We start from the raw sequence: 15,656 nt of genomic DNA, 5'->3' as shown, positions 1-15,656 counted from the left end.
CTCAGTCCCGTAAATGACATTGCATAATCTCAGATTACACTTTTGTTGTGTGTGATCTTTTGTTGACTCCTTCCAAAATATCTCAAGGAAAATATAACCCTCCAGTCACAATTTACTATCCTTCAACATAAGACACTACAAAAACTCTCAGCATCACAGTCCTCTTTCTCTATTGCAAAGCATTAGGGAAGCTGTAAGTCAACTCCTGTATAGTTTAAGTGTACCATTGTGTGATTTAGAAGATAGTGTCACTTAGACCAAAGAAATAGTCACCAATAAACTGAATAATTTCTGAGTCTTGAACCATGATAAGGTAGGAAGTAGAGTGAAAGAAGGCTGGAGTTCCAAGGCAAAGAGAGAGGATTTGTCTGTACCCTCTGTGATATCCCAGCCACAAATAAACTGGTCTGTTTTTACTTAGTTAAATGTGTATTTCCTTCTGGATGTCACCTAACACTATTTTATAACATGTAACAAAATATTGGGTCACGCACAAACAGAGCCATCACCTCAAAAGTCAGACCACGTGAGGCAGGAGAAGCAAAAGCTGTGTAAATTTATATCTGTGCCTAGAGAGAGATTGGTGAGGGACAAATGCACACAGAGCAGAAAAAGTGATGCCTTCCCTCCAGTGTTATTTTAAATTTGCTTCTTAGTGCTAGGTTTCTGGCTAATAAAGTAAGGCTTGTGTGGTATAGCTTTGTGACGTGGCTCTGATATGGTTTGTATTCTAAAATACAGAGCATCATATGAAACTGTAGCCTTTTCTACACAAAAGGTGTGCATTTCTTATTTCCTGTATGGAATTACACAAGGAAAATAAATCTGAATTAGTCTTTACACAGTAAAGACAATGAGCTATTGGAGGTGGATTTGAAAAATACATAGCTATAAATCATTATTGCTTCTACTGAATTAGTGTTTCCTGGAGAAAGTGAATGCAGAAAAACGCATGCTGTCTCAGTCCCCATTTCCCGAATTGCAGTGTCAAAACCGTGGACGTGGGGAGTGAAGCAACCTACTGCCGCGAGAGGGCATTCGGGGGCCTGCCAGGACTTCAGGCAAAGTATGTTCCGAGTCCAGAGTCACTCTGTCCCCGAGACAATTCCACTGCCTGTAGTTGCAGTTTTGCATTATTTTGCTTCATTTTGCTCTGCTTGCTTTCTTGTAACATGTTTTGGAACATTTTTAATCTGGAAAACATTTTTGTAGGATGAGCTCGTGAATAGGGAAGAGAGAAAAAGACAGGCAAAGTCTCTGGCAGAGATGAGAAGAGGGGAGCAATAAGATCCAGAGTTTTATTACTCTGAAACTGTGTCCTCATTTAAATTCTGTCAAAGTGGAGTTAATGCTTGGAGGTGCAGTGCAGAGCCCCAGTTTGCACGCTGTATGTGTAACTGCATGGTGAGGGCATACACTGGAGAATGTCAGATATCCCAAACTGAATTTCCTATAAACAATTTGGTAGAAAATTCTGGGTTGTCCACTGGTATCCTCCCAACATTACTATATTTAATTTTTCTGAGAAACATTACATGGGGATGCTCAGAGAAACAAAGTCAGAAGAGCAGTAAACACCTCTGAGAATGTTCTCACTATGAATGAAATGACCTTATAATTCTCTACAGCTTTATTCTTCCTAGGTGTGCTAATATTTTATTTCTGAATAAGAATATCCACACAAAACCTTAATGCATTACGAGTTAGTGCCCATACGTGTACAATTAAATGAGATCTAGTTACAGGAGCTTAAACTGAAAGAGGTTTAGGCTGGTACATTTTCTTTCCCATCTGGGGTGGGCTTGGAAGGTGCCTCTAGACAGTCTCAGTGACTAAGAAGATGGATGATGCATAAGTCACCATTACTCAATTGTGTCCAGCTATGTGTCTGAGTTCTCATCCACACAGCATGATTTAGTTCATCTTAACTTATCTGACTGCTCATATGCAGATAAATCCACGGATATCTTCATATGCAGCAGCCTAACAGAGACAGATGAAGCTGTCTGGTATAATACATGCATTTAAATCAAAGTGGGAAGGCAAGTAACTACTTTTTTGAAATGATGCTGTTTCAAGTCAGCTCTGTGCTTCAGTATTTCCATAAGCAGCCCTCCATGCTAAAGCTCTGAGTACTCTGCAGCTTGCCCTGTGGGCAACAGATGCCAAGAAGAGAAAGGGACCCAACGTGCTGGGTCATGGTGCTTTGAGCTGCATGCACCTTGCAGCAACTCCCTCACCTGCTAAGGGCAAAGCTCTGAGTGCTCTTCTTCCCTCCCATTCCCCTGGAAGTAGAACTGTCAGACCCCGTAAACAATTCACCATCCTTTCTGTGCTCCAGAGATGGTACTCCAGCAGGGTTTTGTGTCCTCCTGTGGCTGCAAAGAGGGGATTCTGCCCTCAGCTGGAAAAAAAAATAATAGAGGCATTAGTAGAAGTTTTCCCGTGGTAAACTGGAAATAGCCTTCACAGCTGGTAGAAATTTGGGACCAAAGGAGTACCTGGGATTGATGCTGTTGTCATAGTTTCTGAAGGTGCATTTGTCTCTCGCTGACTGTAGTGAATTTGTTTTTTCTTGAAGTTTTGTGACATGGTGTCTACTCCAGAGATGAGTCGCTGGGCTGGGCCAATTATTGATGTTCTCCTGGATTATGTGGGTAACGTGCAGCTCTGTTCCCGGCTCAAGGAGCATATAGACAGCTACGAGGACTGGGCTGTCATTAAAGAAAAAGCAGGTATGGTCACTCAGAAGAGAATCCAGTAAAAATTGTCTCACCATTGGATTCAAAATGTCAGTCACCATCTCCTCTTATAGTTTCAATTATTTCTATTGAAAAGTCCTATAGGTTTTAACCTGATCTCTGCAGAACCAGACAGTCAGTATCCATCCCTTAAACTCAGAAGGATTTCCTACTGAGACTGATTTACATTTTGGACCAGTTATGAGGCACTAGAAATTGCTGGGGTGCCATTGACTCTGATGTTAAATCCATCAGTTGTGGATCTGACCCACTGGAAATAAGTCTTTGCAGTGCCGGAAGGCTTATTTGGCTTCACCTGGGATGCAGGCAGATTAGGGTAAGTGGCCAGCATGACCATCTCCACAGCGAGCCAGCAAGCACCAGTGGCTCTCCTCAAATATCCTTTCTCACAGGATTCAAAGTCTTTCATAGACATTATCAGAATTAGTTGTCCAGCACCAAGCTAAACTGGGAAGGTGTTGCATCTATTTTCAGTGGGGAGGATGAGTACTGTGAAGCAGCTTGCTTAAGTCCTCCTAGAAAGCCCACCGCTAGGCTGAGATGGGATATAGCACCCCTTCCTCTGGCCTTCTTCCTTCTCTACGCCATGCCTGAGAATGAATGAGCAGCCACTGATGCCAGACGCATCATCCCTCCGTTACAGAAGTCCCCTTTTTCCTCCTCCCATTCTCCTCTTGCCACTGTCCTAGCTGTCCCTCTTGAGTTTAAACCTGCTCTGCTCATGTTTCTGACCTTCCTCTCTTTCAGAGCCCCCACGGCCTCTTGCCCATCTTTGCCGTGTCAAGGTACGAAGCCTGATCGGAAGGAACCGCATTAAACTTATTGACACCTTGCCTCTCCCGCACAGACTGATTCGATACCTGCAGCATGATTACACGCAGTGACCTCAGGCATAGCAGACACGCAGCGGCTTCCTGGCACGGCACCCAACACCATCGGCATGGTAAGGGTGCACGCCACGCACAGTGGAGAGGAATTGCTGCTGGCTTGGTCAAGTGCACTCCAATGATTAATCTAAAATCTAAAAGAAATATGCTTTTGGAGCACAAGTAAGAAGAAAATGGAGGAGATGGATAAACATTAGGTTTTGCGGGAGAAAACACATGTGATTCACCTCAGAGCTTGGTCTGCAAAGAAAAAGAAATGAAAGACAACTCTGAAGAATGAATAGTTCTGAAGCAAGTACCAGTGGGAGACTGAAAGGTATCCTGGGGTCTGGTGGAGCTTAGCATCCTTGCTGTGATCACAATTCAGAAGTTGTCAAGAGTCAACATATTTGGGAAAACAATCACATTTCATTCACTGACTGAGATTTTTATTTTAGTTTCTATTCTATGTTTTGGATTTCTGCTCAGTGTGCTGATTGCTGATTCTCTGATAGTTTGACACCAGCTTGTTAACACTTATACTTTTATTCTTTGGACCTTTCTTTTTGAGTAGAGTACTTGATTTCTGAACATTCAAAGCTCAGAACTTTTTAAAAGACTAAAACCCAGATATGCTGATTCCTTTAATACTCAAAGGAAGGTTTATTTAAGAAGGATATAAGAATTGTATTTACACAAAGCAAATACAGTTCATGTTGTATTACATTTGCAGTAAGAAGGAGGTGAAATTCTGCTTGAGAGAATTTTCTAGACTGGGGGTTTGAAAGAAACTCTGAGCTCTTTTTTATTTTTTATTTTTCTTTTCTGTAAATTAGAAATAGCTGCACTGTAAACAGTAGCTTGAGTCTGTCATGAAGCTGATATCAGAACAGAACAAAGGCCTAGAGGAGCATGGACAGTGATGGAGAAAAAAGAGGCAAGGTACGTAGGGAAAGACAACGCTGCCAAGCTAACTTTATCTGTTGTTCCACTGGAGTATCTCATACCTATGAAATCCAACCTCTCTTACCTCCTTGGACCTCTGTGGCTATAACAATACCATCACTGGAAGAAAAGAGAGAGTATCTCAAAAAGAGGAAATGCAGACTTTGAGATTTACAAAAACAAATGCACAAAATTAGGCTTCTAAATCTTTATTCAGATTCTCAAACAATGCCAAGTTTCTTGTGCCAGGTGTAGTTCCACTGAAGCCAATGGGACGACATTTGGTGTCAGATATTATCGAGGCAGAATAAAAGTCCAAGGATTTAGCCCTGAATTTCCTGACTTTGGAAGTCTGAAGTATCTATTAGCTCCCTTTGACACTGATGAAAGTTATTATCTCAGCTTCTTTGAAAATTAGGTCACCTATTTACAGCTCAGATGCACAACTGATTTATGGCAGCTTAACAAGTTGCCATCTATCAGCTGAACCACCATAATTGTCCGTGAAATTCTTTTATTGAAGTTTTTAACAAGTCACATTCCCTCACAGCTGGGGAGGCTGAGGAGCCCACGAAGGGTTATTGGCAGTGTCTGCAGCTCAGTTGACAGGTGTGCCTTGCTGAACTGCTACAATTTGATGCGTGCCTCGGTCCCACCCAGGCACCTAGGTTGAGATGAAAGAGCCTAAATTTGTAACCACTTCTTGGCAGATCTTATGCTAGCAGCATGCCCATCCTTAACTTAGGTAACAAAGGAGCTGTGCAGTAGGGTTTGTTTTGATACCCCACCAGAAACCTGACAGATCTGTTCTTTCTTTGTTGGCCTGCGTACCATGGAACCAGGTAGAAATACAAGTAGGGAAAATGCATTGCACCAACTTTTCTTTCTTTGTAGTTTTACACTTCAACACAGGACTAAAAGTGTGTTGCACACATACAAGTCTGTCTGGGCACAGGAGTCCAGATTCTGTGATGGTTTTGCGTGAAATTTGTTCAGCATTCTTGGGATAGGATGTGAGTGGGAGCAGAAATGGTTACAGCTAAGGGCACTCTGTCCATAGCTGTCCCCTTCCCAAATGCAGAAGCGGTTGAAAAACCAGTTGCGATTCACACTGAACTGTCACCTTTTTGCAAAGCTTTGGAAAGTCAGGTGTGATTCCTCCACTGTTGAAATTTCATTCACTACCTTCCATTACTACCAGGACCTGCGCCCTTGTCCTGCAGCATGAGCCCCGCCCCTCATACAGGGAGGAGGGAGGTCCCTGGGGGTACCGTGCCATCTGCCCAGCACAGCCATCCAGAAGATGGAGCCTCCCAGTGACACCAGATAGGAGCTGGCCACCACTGTTGGCTGTACAGAGAACGGCTGGCTGAGCAGGCCACTGAAACCTCCCCCAGCCTTGGTGAGTCTGTCATCTTTAGAGCAGTATTGCCAGTGGAGGCCCTGCAATTGTAAGCAATAGTTTGAGAAATGGAAAGTCACCTGTGGAGGTCTTGCATCCCTCACCTTACAGGGCTGAGCAGTAAAGGTCTGGGTCTTCCTCATATTGACGTAAATCAGAAGAGAAATACTTGAAATTAAATGGGTGTAACAGAGCAGAATTGTAGGGGGTGATAGACACACAACACGGCCTGGTGGAGACCATTTACTTAAGCATCCATTTGGTGTTCAGTGACAGCCCTGGAAATTTCTGGCCGGTGGAAGGATTCGAAATGACCACCTGCATGCATAACTGCAGGGGTGCGGTTTCATTAGCCATCCCAACCGGGGTATTTCCCCTGAACCAGCACTGTTATGTCCTTGGACAAGCCCATACTCGGTTTGGGAAGAGCAAATACAGAAAGTCCATTTCTTTTTTCAGCCAAAAGACCTTCATCTCTTTTGGGAGACTCATGTCCTAGTTGCTCTCATCTGTCTGTCCTGAGCCACAGAGCCACTGGCCTGATGTGAGCACACCGCAGCTGCAGGAAGGGTAAGAGCCCACACTGCACAGAAACTGAGGAGAGACAAGTATGTTAAAGGGGGAATCTAGGAATTATGTTATTGCGTCCTTTCTGCTTGATCTTTACTGCAAACCTTCACACAGTCAGTTTACATTTATTTGCACTGAAATGGAGCCAGCTACCTCTCCTACACTCCGGTCACTGACACAAGGTTTTACGTGTGATACTGAATCTGCAAAAATTTGACGATCATTTATGCATCTGTCCAGAAGTTGCTGTGAAAAGACAAATACCCAACATCCCAAGCAACCCAGGCTTTGTAAGCAGATCAGTCATCCCAGTGCAGGGAAAAGTGGCTTGTTTTTATGGAGCATGATAGAATCCTCCAGAGATGATGACTTTTTGTGAAATGTTGTAGGAATATTTCATGACCAGGTTACTGTACTTTTTCTTACTGCAACATGTGCAATTCACTTTATGTTCTCGTGCACTTTTTTGATTTTTTATTTTGTATGAATGCTTTTTCATTTACCTCTCCCTTCCCATTATTTATGAAAGCTATTGTAGTTTCAACAGTTTAAATTTGCACTGCTGTAGTAAATAGCAGCTCTCAATTGTTATGTTTCCATCTTTCAAACAAAGTATGAATTAAACAATTAGACTCTGAAGGGTTGTCATCTGTTCTGAACAATAGTATTGAACAACCAAACACTAAAATAGCCAGGAAAAGTCTGAATCAATCCAATCTTGAACAATTAATAATTTTGATGGTAATCTCAGGGGTGAGAGAACAAAGTACTGCAAGAGAGGAGAGAGAGTTGTTATTCTTTGCAAACCTTTTGGAAAGTCTCACGCATCTCCATTCAGTGATTCTGAATATACTTAGCAATTCTCTTCTGTTCGTTTGTGTTTTACTTCACTGCTGCTCCAGTTCAGAGCCCCAGCAAGGGCCAGTTCCTGCTCTGGGCTGGGGAGGGAAGTTCCATGTCACAAAGGAATTTAAGGATTTTAAAACACAATATCAGTCTGAATCTGAGGGTAAGTGTGTAAATTTAAGTGCGTTAGCACTATAGAACCAGAATGGTCTGGTTCTGTACTTTGGCTTAAAATATGCTATACAGCTACAACAAAAACGTACAGCAACACACATTCAAATAAACAGTTAAAAAATAAAAAGAAAAAGAAAAAAAAGATTTGGTATTTATAAGGTAGAAACTTGATTTTAACTCCCTTCATTTTCTGGATTTCTTCAGAAATAAAATTTCTGCAGAAGCTATCCACTTTGCCAAGTACGTCAATGTTGATAGAAATCCATATTCTTGTGCAATATGCAGCACTTTCAAATTTCTCCCCTGAATTCAAGCAGAAGCACTTGCCCACAGAGATCTCTGCAATACCCGCTGCTCATTCCATGAGCTGCTCTGGTCACCCAGAGGGAAATCAAGAGTGGTGCCAAGGAGGCTGCTCTGCATTGGCAACACTGAGAGAGAGCAGTTCAGCAGCAGGCTTCATCTGGATTACAACAGTGACACAGAGCTGTTTATGTGAGAAAGTGCTCCTATTTCCTGGTAAAAAATACCTTGCCTACAGCTCTGCAATTTAAGAACCATAATTCTCCTCCCACTAAAGTAAATAGGGCTACTGTCTCTGATTTTTTGTTGGAGTCTCCTTGTGGAGAGGGACAGTCTCCTTGTGGATTTTTTTTTCCCCAAAAGACAAAACATAAAGACATAAGTATATTCATATCTTCACTTCTGGATCAAGAGCTAACTCGATGCCTTTATCTCTTAGACCATCTCTTTACCACCTTGCACCTTGTATGTAATTGCATGTATGTGCTACCAAAGCCATTTTTTTGCTCTGTCTCCTATAGGAGAGGCTTGATACATATGTGAAGTACTGGTAGCAGTGAGAAGGCAGTGAAAACCATCTCTGCTTCTACTTTGGATCTGCTAGACCAGCACACTACAGCCATTGTTTCCATAAAAGTAAACATCACTGGGATAAACTGAGAGGTTTGGGGAAAGAATAAGCTACTTTTGGCCTGAAAGTAGTTTATGTCCTAACTACAGTTGCAGCCTGGTTATATAACACCAAGCTCCATCACAAGATCCAAAATTAGACTCCGTCGTGGCTTAAGATGATAATTTTTTCATGACCAAAACTGGAAATTGCAATGAATGAATTTTTCATGACTGCACTTGAAAGAAGCATAGCCTGTTTTTCTCTTCACGGAGATACCAAGAGTGATAGAGCGCTACAGTAGCCAGAGGCCAATGATATTGAGGCCATTTTTTGTTGAATCCTGGGAGAAGCTCCAATTCACTCCAGCGAATTCACAGATGTCCATTCTCTGTCCCTTTTTTCCCCCATAACACACATCTCCTGACCTCAGTGATTTATTCCAGTGTAACCGAATAGTTATACACCTGAAATATTAAAACTTTCAGATCTCATGTTATGTGCCTTAGCAACACCTTCTCTGCGGGTTTAAGAAAAACTTAACTTAAAAAAATCACCTATTAGCTTTTACAATGCCACTTCACTAAAATAATTAAGAAAATACTGGGCAAATCATTTGTAGCCAGGCTTTGTGATCACATCTTAAAATCAGGCAAAATAAAAGACCTCTGCTAGATGGAAATGAAGGCAGGCTATTCTGTGCTCTTTTCTATCATATTTTATGTTTTTGTATTCAACAAGTTAGACAATTTATCATTTTTTTTTGGTTGGTGCAGAACAATTTCTGAGGCAGAAATTCATTCAGCTTTCATTTGCACTGGTTTAACACCAGCTAATTTCCCAGCCTCAGAAGAATTACATCTGATTTACATCACTCTGAATGGGCAGAGATTTCAGCCCTCGTGTCTAACCACCAGTTGCAAATTAAACCTGTGCCTACCCAGTGGGGCAAAAGTAAACACACTACATTTGCAGAATCACTAGAATAAAATTACCTCCTTTCTTCCTTTATTTTTTTTTAATTCTCTCAGTATTTACACACAAGAAGAGCTTAAATCAATTCACAAACATGGTTTCTACATTAAATACTGTCCTTCCAGTCTCTTGCACGCAAAAGGAAGTGACCTGAATATCTTGACTTCTCCAGAATTACTTAAAAGTACAAAAACTGTTTCAAGAAGTTTAATTCATTTCATTTCGCTGCTGTGGCCACAGGGCAACCTCAGGAAGATGTTCCCACATGGAGGAGGTCTCCTAGGTGTTACAAGTGCTGACTGTGAATGGCCCGGAGCCCCGCTCACCATGGCTCGAACAATGTGCTTCCACAAAAGAGGCCTGGTTTGCCCCACACACCGTGCCACCGGCTTCATAAGGCTTATTCCTGATTTGCACCCGTGTGGTGAGAGGAGAATGGAGGCCAAACAGTTACTGATTCACTCCAGCCTGTGCAGGAGGACAACGGTGTGTTCGCCGCCGTCTCTGGATGGAAACTCCTTCCCCATGCTGCCAGCAGCTCGCACCCACTGCCCAACCTGGCACTTCAACTCTCTCTAAAGGGCTCGTATCCAGTGTGACACCCCCCAAACCCTTCCCCCGGCTAAAGATACCCAAAAACATTGAAAATCGGCGGGGGGACAGCAGGCTTGGTGGGGATAGGTTTCAAAACCACGGGCCTGTAGAGTTTCTGCCCCGCGCCATCTGCCTCCTTGCAGAAGGGCTGTGCCTCGGCCGGCAGTGTGGCCGCACTCTTCCTCCACAGCCCCAGCCCTGGGAAGGGCGATGGGGGCAGTGTCCCTGGGGGCTGGTACACGGCTGGCCCAGGGCATGGGAAGGGGCAGCAGGTCCAGGTGCCCACCTGGCCTGAGAGGACGCCAGCAGGGTCTTTCTCCCCTGTGTGCAGGGAAGGCTCAGAGGGGCTCTCAGGACCAGCAGTGTCCTGGCTCCTTTTGCTTTTCTTCCCCTCAAAGGAAGGAGTGTCTCTGGGGGCTGACAGCCCCTCAGGGCCCGGGGGGAAGCCCCTGGATGGCAGGCTCTGGGCCGGCCTCGGCTCTTCCCAGAAGGAGGCGGGGAGCTGTCGTTTCCTCATGGGCACCTGGTCAGGCCTGCCGGCCTCAGGGTTTTGCTCCGGCAAAGCCCTCTCCCCCGCCAGGCTCTCCTCCGCCTCGGCTGCCCGCAGCGCCTTCTCAGCAGCAGCCCCGCTGTGGGGGCCGGGGTCGGGCATCTCGGACTGGCAGCCACGGGCCCTGTCCTCCGCTCCCCGGCGCGGGCCGCACTCCGACGGCTTGCCAGGGTGGCACCGCGGGACCCGCGAGTACTTCTGAGAAAACCGCTTGAGCTGCTTCTGCAAGTATTTTCTGTGGTCCACCGACCGGCGGCAGGGAGCAGATTTATCCAGAGCTGCCTTGATGTCACTGGAGGCCAGGTTGACAAAGTTCAGCAGGGTTTTTACCTCGCTGTCCGATGCCATTTCACTGGACGTCGCGTGCAGAGTTTCCCATTAAAAGTTTATAATCCGTCCCGAGCAACCTGCGAGACACGGCGGGCAGGCTTGGAGCGCGACGCCTGCATTCAAAACACATCAAGAAAACTGAGGGAGGATACGGGAAGCCGTCAAACTTCTCAGCTATGCCCACAAGTTGTCCATCAGGTCGCCTCCGTGCAGGCAAGCCGCCGGCAGAGCTGCCGTGCGCCCGCGGCCCCTCAGCGCTGCCCGGGCACGGGGTCCGCTGGCTTAATCTTGGTGGGGAGGAGAAGCCGGGACGGCTGCTCCAGCATCCCTGCAAGCAAGCGCGGACACTCACCCGGCACGCGGGGGCTTCTCCGGCGGTGCTGGCGGAGGAGAGCCCTTGCCGCTAATCTCGTTAGGCAGGTTACACACCGCCACCCCGGCGGAGCAGAGGCAGCCGGTGTGTGGAGGCAGCTGAGCGAGCACTTGAGCAAGCTGAATGAATATCGACTCCGCCGAGTTCGGGGCTCTCTCAGGCCAATCAGGAGCCACTTTGCCAAATACAAAGCATCCCAATCAGGCATCAGCCTCCCCTTCTCACATTCTTTGCCATCGCAAATTGTTGCCATGGGGACAGCCACAGAAAGACAGCTAATAAATACAATCATTTCCCCGCGATTTCTACCATTCTCCCCTATCCTCTTCACCCCTACCAAGGCCTTTCTTTTTTAAAGGCACAATCCAAAGGGAAAGCGCCGATGATGAGTTAGGAAAGTTTAGGCACCCTTTTCTCTGCACTCCCTGAAGCTGTCTGGGGGCTGATACTGACCATGCTTCATTGGCACAGGACAATGTAATACGGGGGACCGGGCTAGCCTACTTTTAACCGTTCCCCATCAGAGACTTTTTTTTTTTTCAGGGGAGGATGATGTCAGAAAAAGGTAGGAAAGGAACAAATCTCTAAAGAGATGTGCAGATATCCATGGAAAGGGAGCTTGAGCGCTCAAGAATCTTGTCTTTATGTTTGCCCCCTCAATTGAGTTACACAAAAGCTGAATTACCCATTCAAACTACCCGGACAAAAGGATGGAGTTGGATAGTACTCTTGCATCTGTAGTCAAACAGTTAGAGACTTAAATCGAGTCGTCATGATGGAGAAAGAGTTAGACAAAGCCCATAGAATTGCCATCAGCAAACATTTTCCTGTGTCATATTAGTGGGTCTCCATGACTCCCCCTGGCCTGGGGACAATAGCACAAGTTTGCACACTCGACTACTGTCACCCTGCCAACGCTGGCAAGGAGCAGAAACAGGACAATCCTTTAAGGGGAAAGCATGCCCGCTGCAGGGAAGGTAAGAAGAGAGGGAAGAAAAGGCGTGTGAAATGCTAATTGAGCTGCTTCCTTTACTGATCCAGAGTTATGCGAGCCCTCCGCCTTCTCGCAGGCTTGTCCCTAAGGGGTGGCAATAACTTAATAGCACAGTAAAACCGGGAGCCAGGGGAAGAGGAGAGCAGAAGGGCTGCCCTTGGTGCACGCCGGCGGCGCAGAGCTGGCGGCAGCCCCGCGTCCCAGCCTGAGACCCGCTGCCTCCCACTGCCGGCACAGCGCTGCTCCGGGGATGGGAACTGCGGAGCAGGCGGCAGGCTGTGCGTGCCCACAGGCTGGGAGATGCTGCTGGCTCGGGGGCAAGCACACCTGTGCCTTGGGGAAAGCAGGGACTGAAGTCCAAGCTGTCCCCCCTTTTGCAGGTAAAATCTTCCTTGCTGACAAGAGGCATCGAAGGTCTGAGTGCTGAGTTGAAAACTGTGGCATTTTCCATGTATTTCTATTACTCTGATTTTCCTTAGAGAAGGACAAGAACCAGACTGTGCCACTATACCATGCTCCGGGCTTACTCCTCAGTGTCCTCATACCAGTGCACCCAGCGCTGCTGCCCGATTTCACACCATTTGTCCCAGTCCAGCCCAAGCCACACGTGCTGGTGCCCACACTCAGATGTTGCAGGTCTAGGGAGACCCAGGAACCAGGACAGAAGGAGCTGCTACAGAGCCATTTGCACCATGGCGGGCTGTAATGTGCTGGCTGGATAGAAAACCTTGAGGGCACCTTTGTGCTGTCTGAGGCAGGTGAGGCTGGCAGGGCGAGGGGCTGCTGAGGGCACTGGGGCTTCTCTCCTTCTGTCCTCCCAATTTCTATTGCAGAAGCAGCTCATCCCCAGGAGACCTGGTGCAGCTAACCCTGCCTGCACCCTTCATCACCTTCCTCACGCCATCAGGATGCAAATCTCTGCACAGTCTTCTCCAGTAAGACCTTGGGGAGGGAGGGGAACAGGGGCAGGGACAGGACACAAGAGTTTCCAGTCACCTGCTCGAGCATCTATTTTGGGATGCACTAGCTGGGGTTTGCCCTCTCTGTGACCCAACACAGATCTTTCTTCTGCAGCTGAGGTTACAGAGAGAGGTTTTGTGGAGTTCATTTAATGAGATGAACATAAAGGGATCACACCTCTGTTTTCAGGAACAAACTGCCTCCTGTGCTCGAGCGTTTGCCCCCAGCCTGGCCATCATGTTGCATCCACCTCCTGATGGAGCTAGTTGGTAGCCCAAGGGAATGTGAGAGAGAGACAGAGAGGTGTGGGACAGATGCCAGGGAGCAAAGGATTGACTCAGGGTGTTAATGAGCTTTGTCCTCAGAGGCCTGGGAAATTCATGTCACATGCTTTGAGACCCTATATTCATTATAGGCAATTTATAGGAAGGATATGGGATATATACTGGACAATACAGGAAACCTAGCACCCCTCTGAGACACCCATGGCTAAAGTTCTCTCCCAGTCCCCATCCATGCCCGTCCCCTCCTGGAAGGACACTTGCCCAGGTCACGGCTTCTTGGCCACCACGTGGCAGCTCCCCATGCCCCAGTGCACTTGCTGCTCCGGCATCCCATTGCCTGCAGCTGGGTAACGGCAGGGAGCTGGAGGGGAATGAACCGGCAAGTGGGATTTAAAAACCAGAGCAACCCACCCTTTCAAGGTCAGACTCAGGTTGAGCTGCACAGGGTTTTCTCTAAGAGGCCACCGGAGCCCTTTTGTTCCTCGCTGCTCTCGCCATGTTCATCCCAATGTACATGTGAAAGGAACAATTAACAATAGGGCACTCCTCTCCGAGGATCCAGTGCACTTTGAAGTGTCCACCAACCAAAGGCTCAAGAATGATACATCATTTTCCACTGTGAACGTGTCAAACTAGTACAGCAATTGAAAAAATGTCTCCACATGCCTTCTCAGCATGCAGACAGGGACCAGCTGGAGAGCCACTTCATATCTGACAGGTCACCCCCTGACAGCTGTCTTCTTGGGAATTTTTGGTATGTGAGGTTTACTAACTCCTTTTTTTAAGTGAAGCACAAAAATAAATCCATTCACTTTAAAGTTGTAGCCAGGCTTCTCCTAAAGATGCAGCATCTCATTCAGAACTAAATAAAGGAGAGAGAAAAGAAGATTTTCTTCCACAAAAATACCTGGGAGTTGTTTTTAAAGTGTCACTCATTGAAAGTGATGTCACGATTTAGCCGCTTCAACACTAAAAACTCCCCCAGCTTATTTCCACTCTGAGGGCCCCTTCAGCACGGGTATTCCAGCACCAGCATCCTCCTTGGACGGTGCAAGCAGACCCCTAACACACCCCACTAACGGGGGAAGCAGTCCCTAAGCAGTAAGCACACCGAGCAGTTCAGATAACAAGAATCCCCACATCGCTGCTGTTATTTTAATGGTCTGTAAAGCAAAGAGCAGCTCGATGAACAGCTGGGTGGTACAGAGGTGATGCAAAGCCATAGTTTTGACACTGGTTTGCTCAAAATTCCTTTTCGCCCCCAAAACCAGCACTTTTTATCTATCCTAGCCTGAGCAATAAGTGTTGTCATGGGGCTCTCTCCACTGTCAGTATAACAACGCTGCGTATTGCAGTGCTGGTACACTTCCTGGGCAGGCCTGGGCTGAAATCAGCTCCAGGTGGCTTCTTGCCCTCCCTGATTTGGGGTAAGTAGCTGTTTGTCTGAGGTATGTCTATATGGTAAGGACTGTTATTCCCATCTCTTCTCTATGCATGCTAAAACTAGGCAATATCCATTAATAAAAAAAAAAAAAAACTTTCGGATTTTTACTTAAAAAATAAGGCTTCTTAGTAATTGTCAAAAGATTTGCTTTAGAGCTAAAGGTTTAGGTTCATTGTGCTTTGGAGAGGAGAGGACTGGACAGGACAGGACAGGACAGGACAGGAGAGCGATGTTAATGATGCACTGATGGCATAAAAGTGGAAGATGTTATTTAACGTCATGCTGCAAGAACTGGGTGGCCTCAGGAGTTAATGCAGCAGAAGAAAGGATAGTAGGAATGCTTGGCCACACACCTCAGGAGTTGATAGCAGGAATTTCTGCCATAAGGACAGAAGTCACTGTCTGGAAATGGGAAGGAAAAACAGGTGATAGGACGAAAATGAACCTCTTCCCTCCATCCAGTTTGACCTTCCTGGGCCCCAGGATGGGTTCTGTAGGACATAATCCAAGAGAGGACACTGATGGGGTTCTGGCCTCCAAACAGGTTATCCTCTGCACTCAGAGCCTGACCCAAGCCTGGGACATGAACCTGCACATCCCGGAACCTGCAGATTCATTTTGAAAGGGAGAAAGACTTCTAAGCTCCTTTCATAACTGTTTCTGAGGATGAAATC

The 15,656-nt window shown here is 46.3% G+C and overlaps 2 protein-coding genes across 11 annotated transcripts in view; one reads left to right on the top strand and one right to left on the bottom strand.

Annotated features, from left to right (window-relative positions):
- Positions 1-7,792, top strand: part of ASB2 (ankyrin repeat and SOCS box containing 2) — a 54,295-nt gene extending 46,503 nt beyond the window's left edge. For 5 of the 10 annotated variants that reach the window (XM_080594405.1, XM_080594406.1, XM_080594408.1 and 2 more), the window contains 2 exons: positions 2,582-2,735; positions 3,510-7,792. In XM_080594405.1, coding sequence (XP_080450531.1) covers positions 2,582-2,735; positions 3,510-3,646 — 291 coding nt within the window. In that variant the 3' untranslated portion in view covers positions 3,647-7,792. The other 5 variants (XM_080594410.1, XM_080594409.1, XM_080594411.1 and 2 more) reach the window with 2 other exon arrangements.
- A 152-nt stretch (positions 7,793-7,944) lies between these two features.
- Positions 7,945-12,247, bottom strand: FAM181A (family with sequence similarity 181 member A). The gene has a single exon (XM_080594412.1). The coding sequence runs from the start codon at positions 10,943-10,945 to the stop codon at positions 10,076-10,078; it is 870 nt and encodes a 289-aa protein (XP_080450538.1). The 5' UTR covers positions 10,946-12,247; the 3' UTR covers positions 7,945-10,075.
- Between the last annotated feature and the right edge of the window lie 3,409 nt (positions 12,248-15,656).

This window comes from Anser brachyrhynchus, assembly GCF_964034855.1.
Source record: "Anser brachyrhynchus genome assembly, chromosome: 5".
In the NCBI taxonomy this organism is placed as follows: domain Eukaryota; kingdom Metazoa; phylum Chordata; class Aves; order Anseriformes; family Anatidae; genus Anser; species Anser brachyrhynchus.
The sequence above is the reverse complement of the archived record's forward strand: the minus strand, read 5'-3'. Positions and strand labels throughout refer to the sequence as shown.